Here is a 12966-nt window from a genome sequence, read left to right on the forward strand (position 1 = left end):
GAATGCTTTCTTAATTTTATAAGGAACACACTCATAAACACAGTACTCGTTTGATAGAAGGGACACTCGTAACAATAAAACATTTTAACTTCTCAACATGGCTCTTAACTTTATGAGGCAGCTTGTGTATGTCATTGGTAAACATCAGATCGTTAAATCACAAGAAAAGAAACTTCTTTCATCTTTGGCTCCTTTTAAAATCTGATGACATCATCTGATGATTGGTCACGTTAATCCAACACATCATGATCACACAAAGCAGTCCAGTCACAGATAAACACATCACCATTACTTCCTATTGAAACATGAAGATACACTATACTGTCAGTAAAACAAAGAGTTACAAAGCCACAGAATTAAACGTGGTGATGCAAACTAAAACGGAATACATTCAGCTGTCAAGACTCTTGTCTTAGTTGTCCTGCATTGTTAGGTTTATTAACAGTTATCTGTGGTTTATATATTTTAAGTATTTTCCTGAATAAACCAATTGCTGGTTTACTAATGTCCTGACACAACTGTTTGAGAAGAGTGAGAGTCAATATGAGATGTCTTAAACAAATAGTCCTAGTTAATATACATCCATACAAATTGGTAGATTTTTGGCAACAGGTTTACAGTTTGTTTCAGTCTCATTCTTAACAATCGTGATAAAACACTAAAAAAAGACACAGTTCTTATCAACTATCTCTCGACTTCATTTGCATGGCCTGTACGTTTTTAAAATTGCTTGGACAAGTGGTAAGGTTGAATCTGATTGGCAAAACAGCAAGACAACTCAGGTGGGAGGGACTGGGCTTCAAAGACAGTCTCAAAATACACATACTGTAAAAAAGCCAATTAATTAAATGTTGGAATGTTGAAGCAATATTATTAGACAAATTATTTTAAGTTAGCATAAATATATTTTAAAAACATTTTTAAATCCAGGCGAATGTTGGCTGAACAAATCTAGTCCACATATGGACTTCAGACAGCTATACTGTATATTTAATGCGTTGCGCAGTAAAATGCCCTTAATATTGTTATTTGGTCATGAAATGTATAGTTTTATGAGATGTTCAGGGGAGAATGTATCTCTTTTAAGTTCAAATATGCAGTCAGTTAATTAAGATAGCGTACTGGTACCCCGCCCAACACAGCCTCACCTCGGACACGCGTGCTTCTGAAATTTATCGCTGGATATGATGTCTCTGAGGCGTTTGAACATATGATTTAATTAATTTTGGCTATATCTAAAGGGCAATCTTTTGCCTAATAAATCTAGGGCAAATCGTTTTGAATGAGGGCAAAGTTAAGTTTCATAACTTGTATTTGTTCTTTACCTTTAGTCTGAAGGAGCGGATGGATAAATAGTCCACAATACACCACAATTGAAATAAACCTTCTGAATATATATATTTAGGAGAACATATATGTGTATGTGGTACGTTTGTGAGAGTCTAAATGGTATTGAATTTAGATGTCTTGAGTCAGATTCACTGCTCAGGATCAATCCGCACACAACTGCCGGAGTCACTTTCCGCCGGTTTCTCACGTCAGGCAGTTGTTTTCTTAAATTGACGTCAGGTAAGTGGCAGTAAAATGTTAATTTTAGACAATATTAATTGACGAAGACGCAAATATTCCATGTTTTTGTGAAGATATATTTCAGGTTGTGTTATATGGTATGTGTTCGAGAGAAAGTAAAGCTTTTAGTTAAAAGGATTAAGTGTTTACATTGTATGTCTAACGGATATTCAAATTTAGCCTGCTAATTAATAACAGGCCATTTTTAAATCTGTATGATGAAGGATTCAAATGTAATTTTGATGTGTTGTATGATATATCTTTTTGTAAATTTAAGATATGACATATGCTTTTTCTCTCATAAGCCAAGTTGTGTAACGTTGCGTTATTGCTGTATGGTGTATTCTGTATCCTATATTTGATGCGACTGACTAAAATCTATTATGGCATGAGGTTGAGTAATTTATTTGAGAACTTGGGCGAATTATTCATTCATGTTTTCATCTGTTATCCAATGTTATTTCCAAGTCTTTGCAGAATTTAAATGAATCACTCCAGGAATCTGCGCTCAACTTTCCACAAAGCCTTGGAAGTCTGTGGTAAAGATCTTGGACATGTTCAAGCTAAAACCGCTGCGCAACGTTTTGTTACGGTTTCCGGGTTGTCACGACATGTTTCCTGGAAACGGTTTGCAAGGGTGTGCAACAGGGTTTGAGATATGTTTTATCTTGTTTGGTGGGTGTTTCAAGAATATCAGCCAAATCAGCAGCAACTTGTATATAACCCACGTGGTATTAAAGAGAAAGCTCGCACAACGGGTCCAAGTAAAGTCGTTCAAATGTGTCTGCTGCAGCTCTGTATATGCAACAATTGAAGATAGTAGAAGAGATTTTGCAGTATTCAACACGTATCTATACCAATTTCATCGGGCTCCGAAAGGTCTTAAAAAAGAACACACAGAATGGCCATCTCAGCTGCCATAGTACAACTCTTGCGTCATCACAACAGGGTGTTCAATCGCACCACCGTTTCCGTTTGAAAAACGTTTTGCAACGTTTTGTGCGGGGCCGAACGCAGCCCCGATCAGGATGTATCAATCCAGAACAGGTGAGTTAAATGCTATACTAACAAGCAGTGGCGTTGCTAGGCCCTTTTAGGGGAGCTAAAGCCCCCCTAAAATATTGTGTGTAATAATGTAATCTGTACAAGAATTCGATCGCTTTATAGTCCCCTTTAAAACTCTTATTATGAAAACGGCGTTAGGCTGCGTTATTTAGCGCATTCTTCAGTTCACACTGCAGCACATTGGAGTTAACGTCAATAGCGGAGTAACCTAAAAGTTGTGTTCATTAACATGACATTTGCATTTTTGCCATTATTTGTTATAAATGCATCTTAATATGATGTGGAAGCTATAAAAGACCCTTTCCCATCCACTGTTTAAAAGTTTTATATGCGTTCACCCCTCGTTAACATTACCTCAAGCAAAATGAAAGCACTAAACACCAATGACGGCATACTTTGACGATCAAGATGATATTGTAGCGCACAGAATGTGTCATTAATGATGATGTGCTATAGTTATAGAGAGTCGACGGTAGTTTTGACAGCTCCGGAAAGAGGACGGGCAGAAAAGAGTTATTCTTACTAAATAATGTTTCAGCAGTTGATTGTGACATTTATTTTATGGATTTGTGGCTGTTATTGTCACTTTGAAATATAAATGTTGCAGATTGACCGATTAATGTGATATTCATTTGAATAACAATAATTTGTATTTATGTTTTTTTGGATATTCTTTCTTAATTATTTATTTTAGTAATGTATACAATATGTGGTGATAAGAGTGTGGCTCTCTCTCTATATATATCCTCATTGAGGCTGAGCCCCCCTTATATTTGAAACCTATAATCTCCCCTGCTAACAAGCCTAACGTAGATGAGGCACAGATGCACACTGTTCTCTAATAAATTAATTTGTATGTTTTAACATATGTTTTCTTTATTGCAGACAACAGCCATGCATCGATGGAGGGCAGCAAGTGATTTTCCCCTAAGAAATTCACTACAAACTCAACATACCTATGTTTTGCGGGTTTTTTTTCCAATAGGCCTTCTATGTGGTTCAGCAAATAAGTTTGCTGTTGTAAAATGTAATGTCTGTCAAAAGGAGCACTTAATCATGTATGTTCAGTCTATATGTTAAGTGATTGCTATGAAGTAAAATGTCGTGGTTTATTTGTGTGGTTTACTTTTTGTAACTGAAAGATTTTACTTAATATTTTTTGGTAACAACCCCAATGTGCAATTATTTATAACTTGTTCAAAGGTTTTTTTTTAATTCCCAAATAATACATATGAATTTAAGTTACAGATAAAACGTGGGGAAAATACTTACATTTTACATACTTGCATTGACAGAATCTTTGCTGCATGTTTTCAAATTTTAAACTAATTAAAAAATCTTTTGTTAAATTAACTTTTTAAAACTAGTTGAGCGAGGGTATTTTTGATATTTGAGTCAAGTTTGCGCCAACTACAATAACAATTCAAGTAACACTTTGGGGACAGAAATTGAGCCAATATAAAATTATTAATAGTTAAACGTTTGATCCAAGATGATTCACACGTGAGTGACGATTTGCACATTCACATTGTATGATAAACTTTCGAAATATTTGTGCACAGTTGTACGTATGTGAATTGTATTTAGCGTTTGTGAAACGTATTTGATGAGAATATAATTTTATTTTACGCACGTGAATTGTTTTTGTGAATGCATATATTTTGTGCATGTGAATTGGGTTTCATGCATGTGAAACCGGCTAATCAAGTGTATATTGTGTTTTATGTGTGAAAAATAATGAGATTAAAATCGCTCCATAATGATGTGCTGCAAAATCATTTCTGATGAAGTTTCTCTTTGCAAAACGTTATTTTATTTCTCAGTGCTTTATCTTCTATTGCAAAACTTTATTCTTTTTTTTCACAAAACCATTTTTTTTTCTTAAAACCAACATTTTCTTTTGCAATTGATTAGGTTTGTTGGCAATTATATTTATTTTTGCTCAACTTTTCTTTTGCATGACTTCTTTTTCTTTTGCAAATGTGGCAATGAATTGACCTCATAAAAACTGTACACATTATTAAAAGCACCCCTTTTCCAGATGTTGTAATGTGAATAGCAAAAGACCGATTATGCTTCAAAATGCTATAGCTGTTGATTTTTCATTTTCATTACTCAAAGAGTTTTCACTTCTATTTCAACTTTTATGTCTAAGCATGTTTGCATTGATTGAAAAGCACATGCTTTTTAGATAAGCGCAAACAACTGAAATAAAAATGGTAAAAAAAACAGACAGGCATAGACAGACATACTTGTATTAATGTGTTAAAAACATTTGATTTAAACGAATACAATACATTGCAAACATAAGTAACAGCAAGTGCCAGTAGTGAAGTTAAAAAGTAAACATGATGTAAACACAATTTCCATTAATCAGCTTAAATGTCTCTCAATTTCTAGATTTGTTATTTTTGTGTATTATACAAACTAAGTTACGATCAATGGACAAAGGCGTTTCATGCAAACGCGTTAGACACAATCGTATCGTCTCGTGACGCTGGATCATTCATCACACGCGTTGATGGGATTCGATTTCAACTGGATGAGGTGAATGGTCGAAAACACGTGACCTTTCATCAACGTCAGCCAATGAGAGCGCCCGTCTGCCGTCAGCCGCGCTTTAAAAACCGCTCAGTTGTAAACAATGACAGTCAATCGTCTCATCTGCCAGTGAAATGTAAGTATTGTAGTTTAGTTTGTAGTGGACAACTGTAGTAATATAGTACGTTTGTTACACAGCTATTTAAAACGGCGATCTCAATGATTTAGTACAGTTACAAGAGGAATCACTTCACGTATCATTCGAATACGAGTTGAAGAGATTTTTATTTATTTATTTCGTTGCACGTCACTGGCTATCAGTTGTAATTGTGAATTTCCATAGCCTACATTCTTGTCTCTAAACCTCTTGTGCCTCTATCAACAGGATGTTGTTGGCTTCAGTCCTCGCGCTCTGTACGAGTGTAGCGTTTGCTGCACCAACTTTAGACCAGCAGTTAGATGACCACTGGCACCTATGGAAGAGCTGGCATGGCAAAAATTACCATGAGGTTGGTTTTAACTGTTGATAACAGATGGTACATATCAGATCTGAAAGGGCTTTCTTGGCAAGTGTGCTTTACACACACAAAGTATGCAATATGATGGTGTATTAGGACGAAGGAGCGCTGACTTGTTATTTTTTGCAGTGGCTTGAATGTTTATTTTCTTCTTCAGAAAGAAGAGGGCTGGAGGAGAATGGTGTGGGAGAAGAACTTTAGAAAAGTTGAGCTTCACAATCTCGAGCATTCTATGGGCAAACACGCTTTCAGACTAGGCATGAACCAGTTTGGGGACATGGTGAGACTATTCATTCGTGTATTTTTATCAAAGTTCTTCATTAGCCTTTTTGTAAATAACCTATTTAATTTTAGACAAATGAGGAGTTCAGACTGGCAGTAAATGGTTATAAGCAGAACCCCAGACGGAAATCGCAGGGCTCACTGTTCATGGAGCCCAGCTTCTTCGAAGCACCTCAACAGGTTGACTGGAGAGAGAAGGGCTATGTGACTCCTGTTAAAGACCAGGTAAGAAAAAAGGCTTTCCTTGTTGTTCTCTGTGCTAAAAACATCCATCATGGTTTCTTAAGCTTGCTTTGTATACTGAACTTAAGTTTCTGTGGCTTTAAATAGGGAAGGTGTGGCTCTTGCTGGGCCTTCAGCTCTACGGGGGCCTTAGAGGGCCAGCTGTTCCGTAAAACGGGTAAACTGGTGTCTTTGAGCGAGCAGAACTTTATGGACTGTTCTTGGCCAGAGGGAAATCATGGCTGCGATGGTGGCCTCATGGACCAGGCCTTCCAGTATGTTCAGGACAACAATGGGCTGGATTCCGAGGAGTACTATCCCTACCTTGCAAAAGTGAGTTTCTGGCATGCTCATTTTATTTATGGACTTGCCTAAAACCTAAAAGTAATCATGCCCATCATTAGACTGTCTTTTCTTAGTGGTTTGCTTTCATTAATATTTGCTAATGGTTTAATTCGAGGTGTAATGTTCTTCACTTTCAGGATAATCAACCATGCCGCTATGACCCCAGATACAATGCTGCTAATGACACTGGTTTTGTGGATATTCCCAGTGGTAAAGAACATGCTCTGATGAAGGCTGTTGCTTCTGTGGGTCCAGTTGCTGTTGCTATTGATGCTGGTCATCAATCATTTCAGTTCTATCAGTCTGGTAAGTCAATGAACTTTTGACGAAGCATGCATGGCAATATCATAAAATTTGACTTGTATCTTTTGGAATGTCTGCGCATCCTGGCTTATTATGAGGCTTGCTAGTTTCTGTGACATAACCTGTTTTCAAACCTATCAACTTTAGGTATCTATTATGAGAAAGAGTGCAGCACTGAAGAGCTCGATCATGGAGTGTTGGTAGTTGGTTATGGATATGAGGGTGAAGATGTTGTCGGGAAAAGATATTGGATTGTCAAGAACAGGTATTATCCCACTTTAAGCTAGCTGTATAGTGAGCTAATAAGACCAAGCAGTCTAACTGTATCTCTTTCAATAAATCTTCATTTAGCTGGACTGAGAAGTGGGGAAACAAAGGCTACATCTACATTGCTAAAGATCGAAAGAACCACTGTGGAATTGCATCAGCAGCCAGCTATCCTCTCATGTAATGCCACCGGACTGTTCTCTGCATTCTGGATGTCACAAGACTGACCGTCCTACTTTTTGTTTTATTTTTTTCTAGGCGTTTTAATTTTGTTTTTAGATTGCCATTTTTAGTTTCACACTGTATATGCTATCAGTTTTTGCTTTGAAAAGTCTTTTTCGAAGCACTTTAGACTGGCATACTGCCTTCTATATTTGTAGCCGGTATATTTCTATCAAGGTTTTGAAAATTCTTGTAAACGGTCAGATTAGTCGTTACATTTTCACTGAAAAGTGAAAACTATTTTGTTAGAAGGTTTTAACATTTTTGTTGTATTACAGGTCTAATGTAAGAACAATGTTCACAAAAATGGTCTGAGCTTTTTGACTTGTAACTATTAAAAATATTTAAACTTATTTGACTTGTTTGTACATCTTTAAGAAAAGAATGGTGCGGTCTATACGCACCACTGAACCTAGTCAAAGACCATTAACTCTCTGCACAGATGTACAAAATAAATCTGAAATTGTATGACCAAAGGTTTACTGGTTGTCTTAAGTTCCATTATTTTTATTTGGCAACTTGATAAATGTGGCATGTTTGCTATTGCGAGCACAATTGGCCTACTACTGTACATGGCACCCTTGTACAAATGGAGTAAAAATGGTCACCTCAGAAGACCGATTTCTTTCAAAGTATGCCTTGTGTCTGGTTATGTCAAATTAATTCATTAGACATTTTAGATTTATTTCAAGAGTCACCCTAAGAAAATGCAGAGATTAGATTAGTGTGATTGTGACTTTGAAATTATTCTTTCCTAAGATAATGAATCCTTGCTTCCAAGTGTTTTTTTTTTTTTTAATTCAAAATAAAATGTAGGTGGTAATTTATCAGTTATTTTCAAACACGAAACAAAAAAGGTTAAGTATTAAAAAAAAAGAAAATCGCAAATACATTAGGTGCTGACATGACAATTGTCCTATGTGGAAAAGTTTCCCTCTCAGGCACTCACGATAACCACAGGCCACAGCCATGCTAATGATAAAGGTGTTGCAGATGCTAACTACAGTTCATGAAGCAAGGACACAGGAAAGTAAGGTATTGGACGACGTTTGCACAATACATTTGCGTACACAAAGTGTGTAATTTTGGCACTATTTGTGAACGTTTTGAATCCGTGTATCATTCGTTCTTTTCATATTCAATTGAGATTCCAAAATCGGAAAATTAAAAAACGGTTTGTTATTTCGTTATTCGTTTATAAATGTGATACCAAAAAACAAATAACGGGTCATTTTTCGTACTTTTGATTTAATGCTCAGATCAAAAATGGGAAATGAAATAAAGGGGACACGACAGATTTTGATTTTGAGATTTAATTTGTTCGATTTGGGTAAACCGGAAGTTATCTTCGTGTGTGTATGTGTTGCAGTTAAAAGAAGCCTGAAAACCCTCAATCTTGCAGTGATTGACTAAGTAATTTTTTTTGTAATTTCGTATCGACACCCTGGCCGCACTGGAATCATATGCTGATTTAATTAAAGACTTATTTGAAACTGTCAGGACACATAAAGAGATGTCAACTACGCTGCAGAAGATGGGTATCCAGCGAAGTTCTGAAATGAGACGAGGCTGAATCCAGCTTCTTATTCGCAGTTTCTTATTCACGCTTAGCTTCTTAGGGACCATCTCGCGTTTCTCTTCTTTTACGTTTTTAAAATAAAAACTTTTTTGTGTGTGTGTTTCTGTGTGCGCGCGCGTGTGTGTGTGTCTGTTGGCGTGTGTCTGTGCCTGCCTGCGTGCGTGTGTGTGAGAGAGTGCACAGAGGATGGGCTGCTGCTCGCTGTCTAAGTCATGACCTGCTGAATGCCCCTTGAGATGACCGTGAACTTCACGTGGAACCTCCATCACCCACTCCCCTTAACATTCTCTATATTACTTTGATCGAACAGTTTTTTTAGGCAGCCTATGTCCACCATGAATATTAATCGAATCCAAAAGTACCTACATGTTTGAAAGTGCAATATTCTGGTGCAGAACATGCAGTACGGTTTATGCATGAGTAATTTACGTGTATATTTGTAAAAAAAACATAGTATACACCGTTTTGTTATACTTTGCATATATATAATTAACTGTTTTTATTCTATATATTTATTTTTTCTATTTCCTTTGTTTGTCTATACTGTATTTTTTCATTCTGAGCTCCTGAAACCACAACACGTTGCTTGTCTTTGTGTGCACAATTTGAAAATAAAGCTTATTCTAATTTTTTACTGATCCATTGTTCTTATACAATTTATTATACTCTTGTTGGTCTTAGCCAGTGCATTATACACACATTATATTACTGCTATGTAGTTACATGTATATATATTTAAGTAAACTTTGACACAGAACTGTGTTTTTGTACAAGTATGTCTTTGATGGTGCGTTAAAAGTTCCACAGCTAGGTTACACCTTGTCTTGATGTCTACCGTCATGCAAGAAAACAGTTTTACTGTAGCATTTTTGGGTTATTGGACAATTTGGGGTGCCATATCTCGAGTTCTTTGAGGGTGCGTTAGACGTTCTACATTGGAGTTATACCCAGTATTCATGACTAACATCTAGCCAAAAAGCAGATATTTTTATTGTAGCATTTTGTAGCAGAACTTCGCTGGATACCCATCTTCTGCAGCGTAGTTGACATCTCTTTATGTGTCTTGACAGTTTCAAATAAGTCTTTAATTAAATCAGCATATGATTCCAGTACGGCCATGGTGTCGATACGAAATTACAAAAACAATTACTTAGTCAATCACTGCAAGATTGAGGATTTTCAGGCTTCTTTTAACTTTTTGCAAATGCGGCAAACTTCCAAGTGCAACACATACACACGAAGATAACTTCCGGTTTACCCAAATCGAACAAATTAAATCTCAAAATCAAAATCTGTCGTGTCCCCTTTATTTCATTTCCTATTTTTGATCTGAGCATTAAATCAAAAGTACGAAAAATGACCCGTTATTTGTTTTTTGGTATCACATTTATAAACGAATAACGAAATAACAAACCGTTTTTTAATTTTCCGATTTTGGAATCTCAATTGAATATGAAAAGAACGAATGATACACGGATTGTTTTGGAGCACTTAAGTTTTGAAATCTTGACCTCAAATGTTGAGTGTCGTAGCTAACTTCTGGAAAACACCGCCTATCTCAAAATAATGCTGTGATGATTTTTTACTAAATCCATGATTTAGCAAAGGTTACAAACCGAGACATTAACACAACGCTGCATAGCTTGGCTTTGAAGTTTGAGCTGTAAATATGAGAGGTCAAAACATGCTGGTTGCATGCATTCTGAATCATGTGCTTGCCTTTGCCATGCAATTGCTGTTTGCAGCTTCGGGTTAAAATTTCAGCCACTTCAGCTTAATGGCGTTTTTATCATTATCATTTTCTGCCTTTTGGGTAATTTTTCATTTTGTCATTGGTCAGTGTATGGTATATTGGAATTGTGTTAATGAATGTTGTGCGGTGTCGGTATTAGAATTTTGCTCTTTGGCATGTAAGACATGCAACTTTTGTTGATAAAATGAGTGTTCCTGATGGGGAACATAATGTTTCTATGCATGTATGAAACTGCCGTGTTATATTGCCAAAACTAGAGGGCCTTTGTGTTTTTGGTACAGTATAGTAATGCTCTATGTTTTTCTCCTGATAAAGTATCATAAATATATAATAATAATATAATAATGATATTCTAATAATCTTTACGACAAAACACTAAAATAAATATTTATACTACAAGTGAGCCCTCTGCTGGTACGATAAATTTTTGGCATTCAACAATTATAAAAACAAAATAATCGAGGTAAAATGATTATTGTGCTGCATTCCATTTTGTAAGGATCCCATCTTTTCTTGTGGTATAAATAAATCCACAGTGCACCCTTTTCCTTTACAGTGGTTCAACTGTGCTATTTCTTTACATATATTTTGCAGTGGAATTCAAAGTTTAAAAGCCAAGTATTTTATTTTTCAACGTTGTTTTAAAAGTTAATGAGTAATCGTGTTAAATAATCGGGATCTCAGTATTGGCCAAAATAATTGTGGTTATGATTTTTGTCAAAATCGAGCAGCCCTACTTGACATACTTTTCTAGTTTATTTACGTCATCCATAGAATGTATGGATTTGAATGAGATAAACTAGTTCAAAGTTATTTTTACAATCCCATTAAAATGTAAGTAAATATAAATATTAAAAATATTTATTTTGGTAAAGAGAAAGGTTTTTTAGCAGTAGATGATTTTAAAATTCCAACAAGAGAGCCCCCTTGTGGCACAGAGCAAGTGCCTTACTAAAGAGTAAAACCCTGTAGGAAAAAGGGGGAAGAATAGTACAGCAAAATAGTTGTTGAGTTTAATTGTTGGAGTTTCTTTGATCTTTCTTTATTTTGAATATAAAAAACTGTAATCTTACATTTTTTCTCACCTTTTAACCCTAAGAGCTCCAGGTGTGCTATAACATATAATACCTAAAACATTTTTAATCAATACCCATAATTAATCAACTTTTTAAGCATATAGAGAGATTTTTAGTACCTGATACAAATTATTTCTACATGAGGGCAATTAAAAACAAAATTGCACAAGAGAGCCCCCTTGTGGTAAAGAGTAAGTGCATCACCAAACTTAAATGCAGTAGGGAGAAAGGAAAAAAACATTGCAGCAAAACAGTTATTGAGTTTTCTTGTTAGCTTTTATTTTATCTCTTTATTTTTTAGTATTTTCACTTTTAATGTTACACAATTTCTTACTTTTAAAAGGGTTAGGACATCCAGTCTTTCCAAAATAATTAATACTGTTGTTCAGACTTGGTATTGAATGAATTAAAAAATGTGTGTTGTGTTGCCTGTATGCAGCAGTCTAAACATACCTGAAACATATTGTTGGTGTATTCATATAGTGCTTTTTTATACTAGTTTATAAAACATTTCCCCATCCATAAATTTCTGAGAGAAATGCATAGTCCACTGCATGAAAGTAAGTGAAATCCGTCCATTTGATACTCCACAGACTTTGGCCTGTTTGCCAGCATGACCTTTAGTTCTTTTTTGTGGAACCTCTAATGACCGAGTATAAAAAAATACTCAACAATGATGAAGTACGACGAACATGAGCTGCCTGAGAAACCAACGACATTGCCAGCAGCGCTACAGCCCGTGCACCTCGACTACACAATAAATATGAAAACTGTGACCTGTGCTTTTGCGGCGGTGGCAAATTTAGCTACATTGGGCTTCTCTTAAATGGAGCGGGGAAAAATAACTGGAACACAATGAGGGAAGAGAAGTTTGTCAGACTTCATTAAGTATCAGGGGAACATCGCTGGAACTGGCAACGCAAAGCGCACCGGGCCCGTGTGCCATTAATCACGTCTGACAAGGAACCGGAGCAGGGGGTGTAGGGAGGGAGGGGGCAGTATGTGGGTGCCGCTGCCAGCGGCTCTGTTTATGATTACTGCTAGGGGTCCTGACTAAGCTAGCAGCCCGAAGAGGAGCGGAGCAGAAATCCAAGATCAGGAAAAGTCAAAGCCAAGGAGCTCTCATCTAGCATTACTCTGCTCTCTTTAAAAATGACACAGCCACCAATATGATTAGACCGGAGCGCCGACTATCCTCCAAACAATTACTAAGCATTGGAGCGG

General features: G+C 36.2%; 1 protein-coding gene and 1 long non-coding RNA gene across 3 annotated transcripts in view; both read left to right on the forward strand.

Annotated features, from left to right (window-relative positions):
• The first annotated feature begins 574 nt into the window (after positions 1-574).
• ctsll (cathepsin L, like) lies at positions 575-7687 on the forward strand. 2 transcript variants are annotated; one of them, XM_056746368.1, is made up of 8 exons: positions 575-1569; positions 5561-5684; positions 5851-5973; positions 6048-6200; positions 6306-6530; positions 6680-6848; positions 6993-7110; positions 7197-7687. In XM_056746368.1, exons 2-8 carry the CDS (start codon positions 5562-5564, stop codon positions 7294-7296), a joined length of 1011 nt encoding a protein of 336 aa, XP_056602346.1. In that variant the 5' UTR covers positions 575-1569; position 5561; the 3' UTR covers positions 7297-7687. The 2 variants fall into 2 exon arrangements, with proteins under 2 accessions (XP_056602346.1, XP_056602345.1); XM_056746367.1 differs by lacking the exon at positions 575-1569 and adding an exon at positions 5231-5311.
• Positions 7688-8265: 578 nt separating this feature from the next.
• Positions 8266-12966, forward strand: part of LOC130420029 (uncharacterized) — a 76266-nt gene continuing 71565 nt past the window's right edge. The window contains exon 1 of the long non-coding RNA XR_008906570.1: positions 8266-8369. This is a non-coding gene — a long non-coding RNA (uncharacterized LOC130420029). The remainder of the gene's footprint in view (positions 8370-12966) is intronic.

The sequence above is a fragment of the Triplophysa dalaica genome, chromosome 4 (assembly GCF_015846415.1).
Source record: "Triplophysa dalaica isolate WHDGS20190420 chromosome 4, ASM1584641v1, whole genome shotgun sequence".
NCBI classification, from domain to species: Eukaryota; Metazoa; Chordata; class Actinopteri; order Cypriniformes; family Nemacheilidae; genus Triplophysa; species Triplophysa dalaica.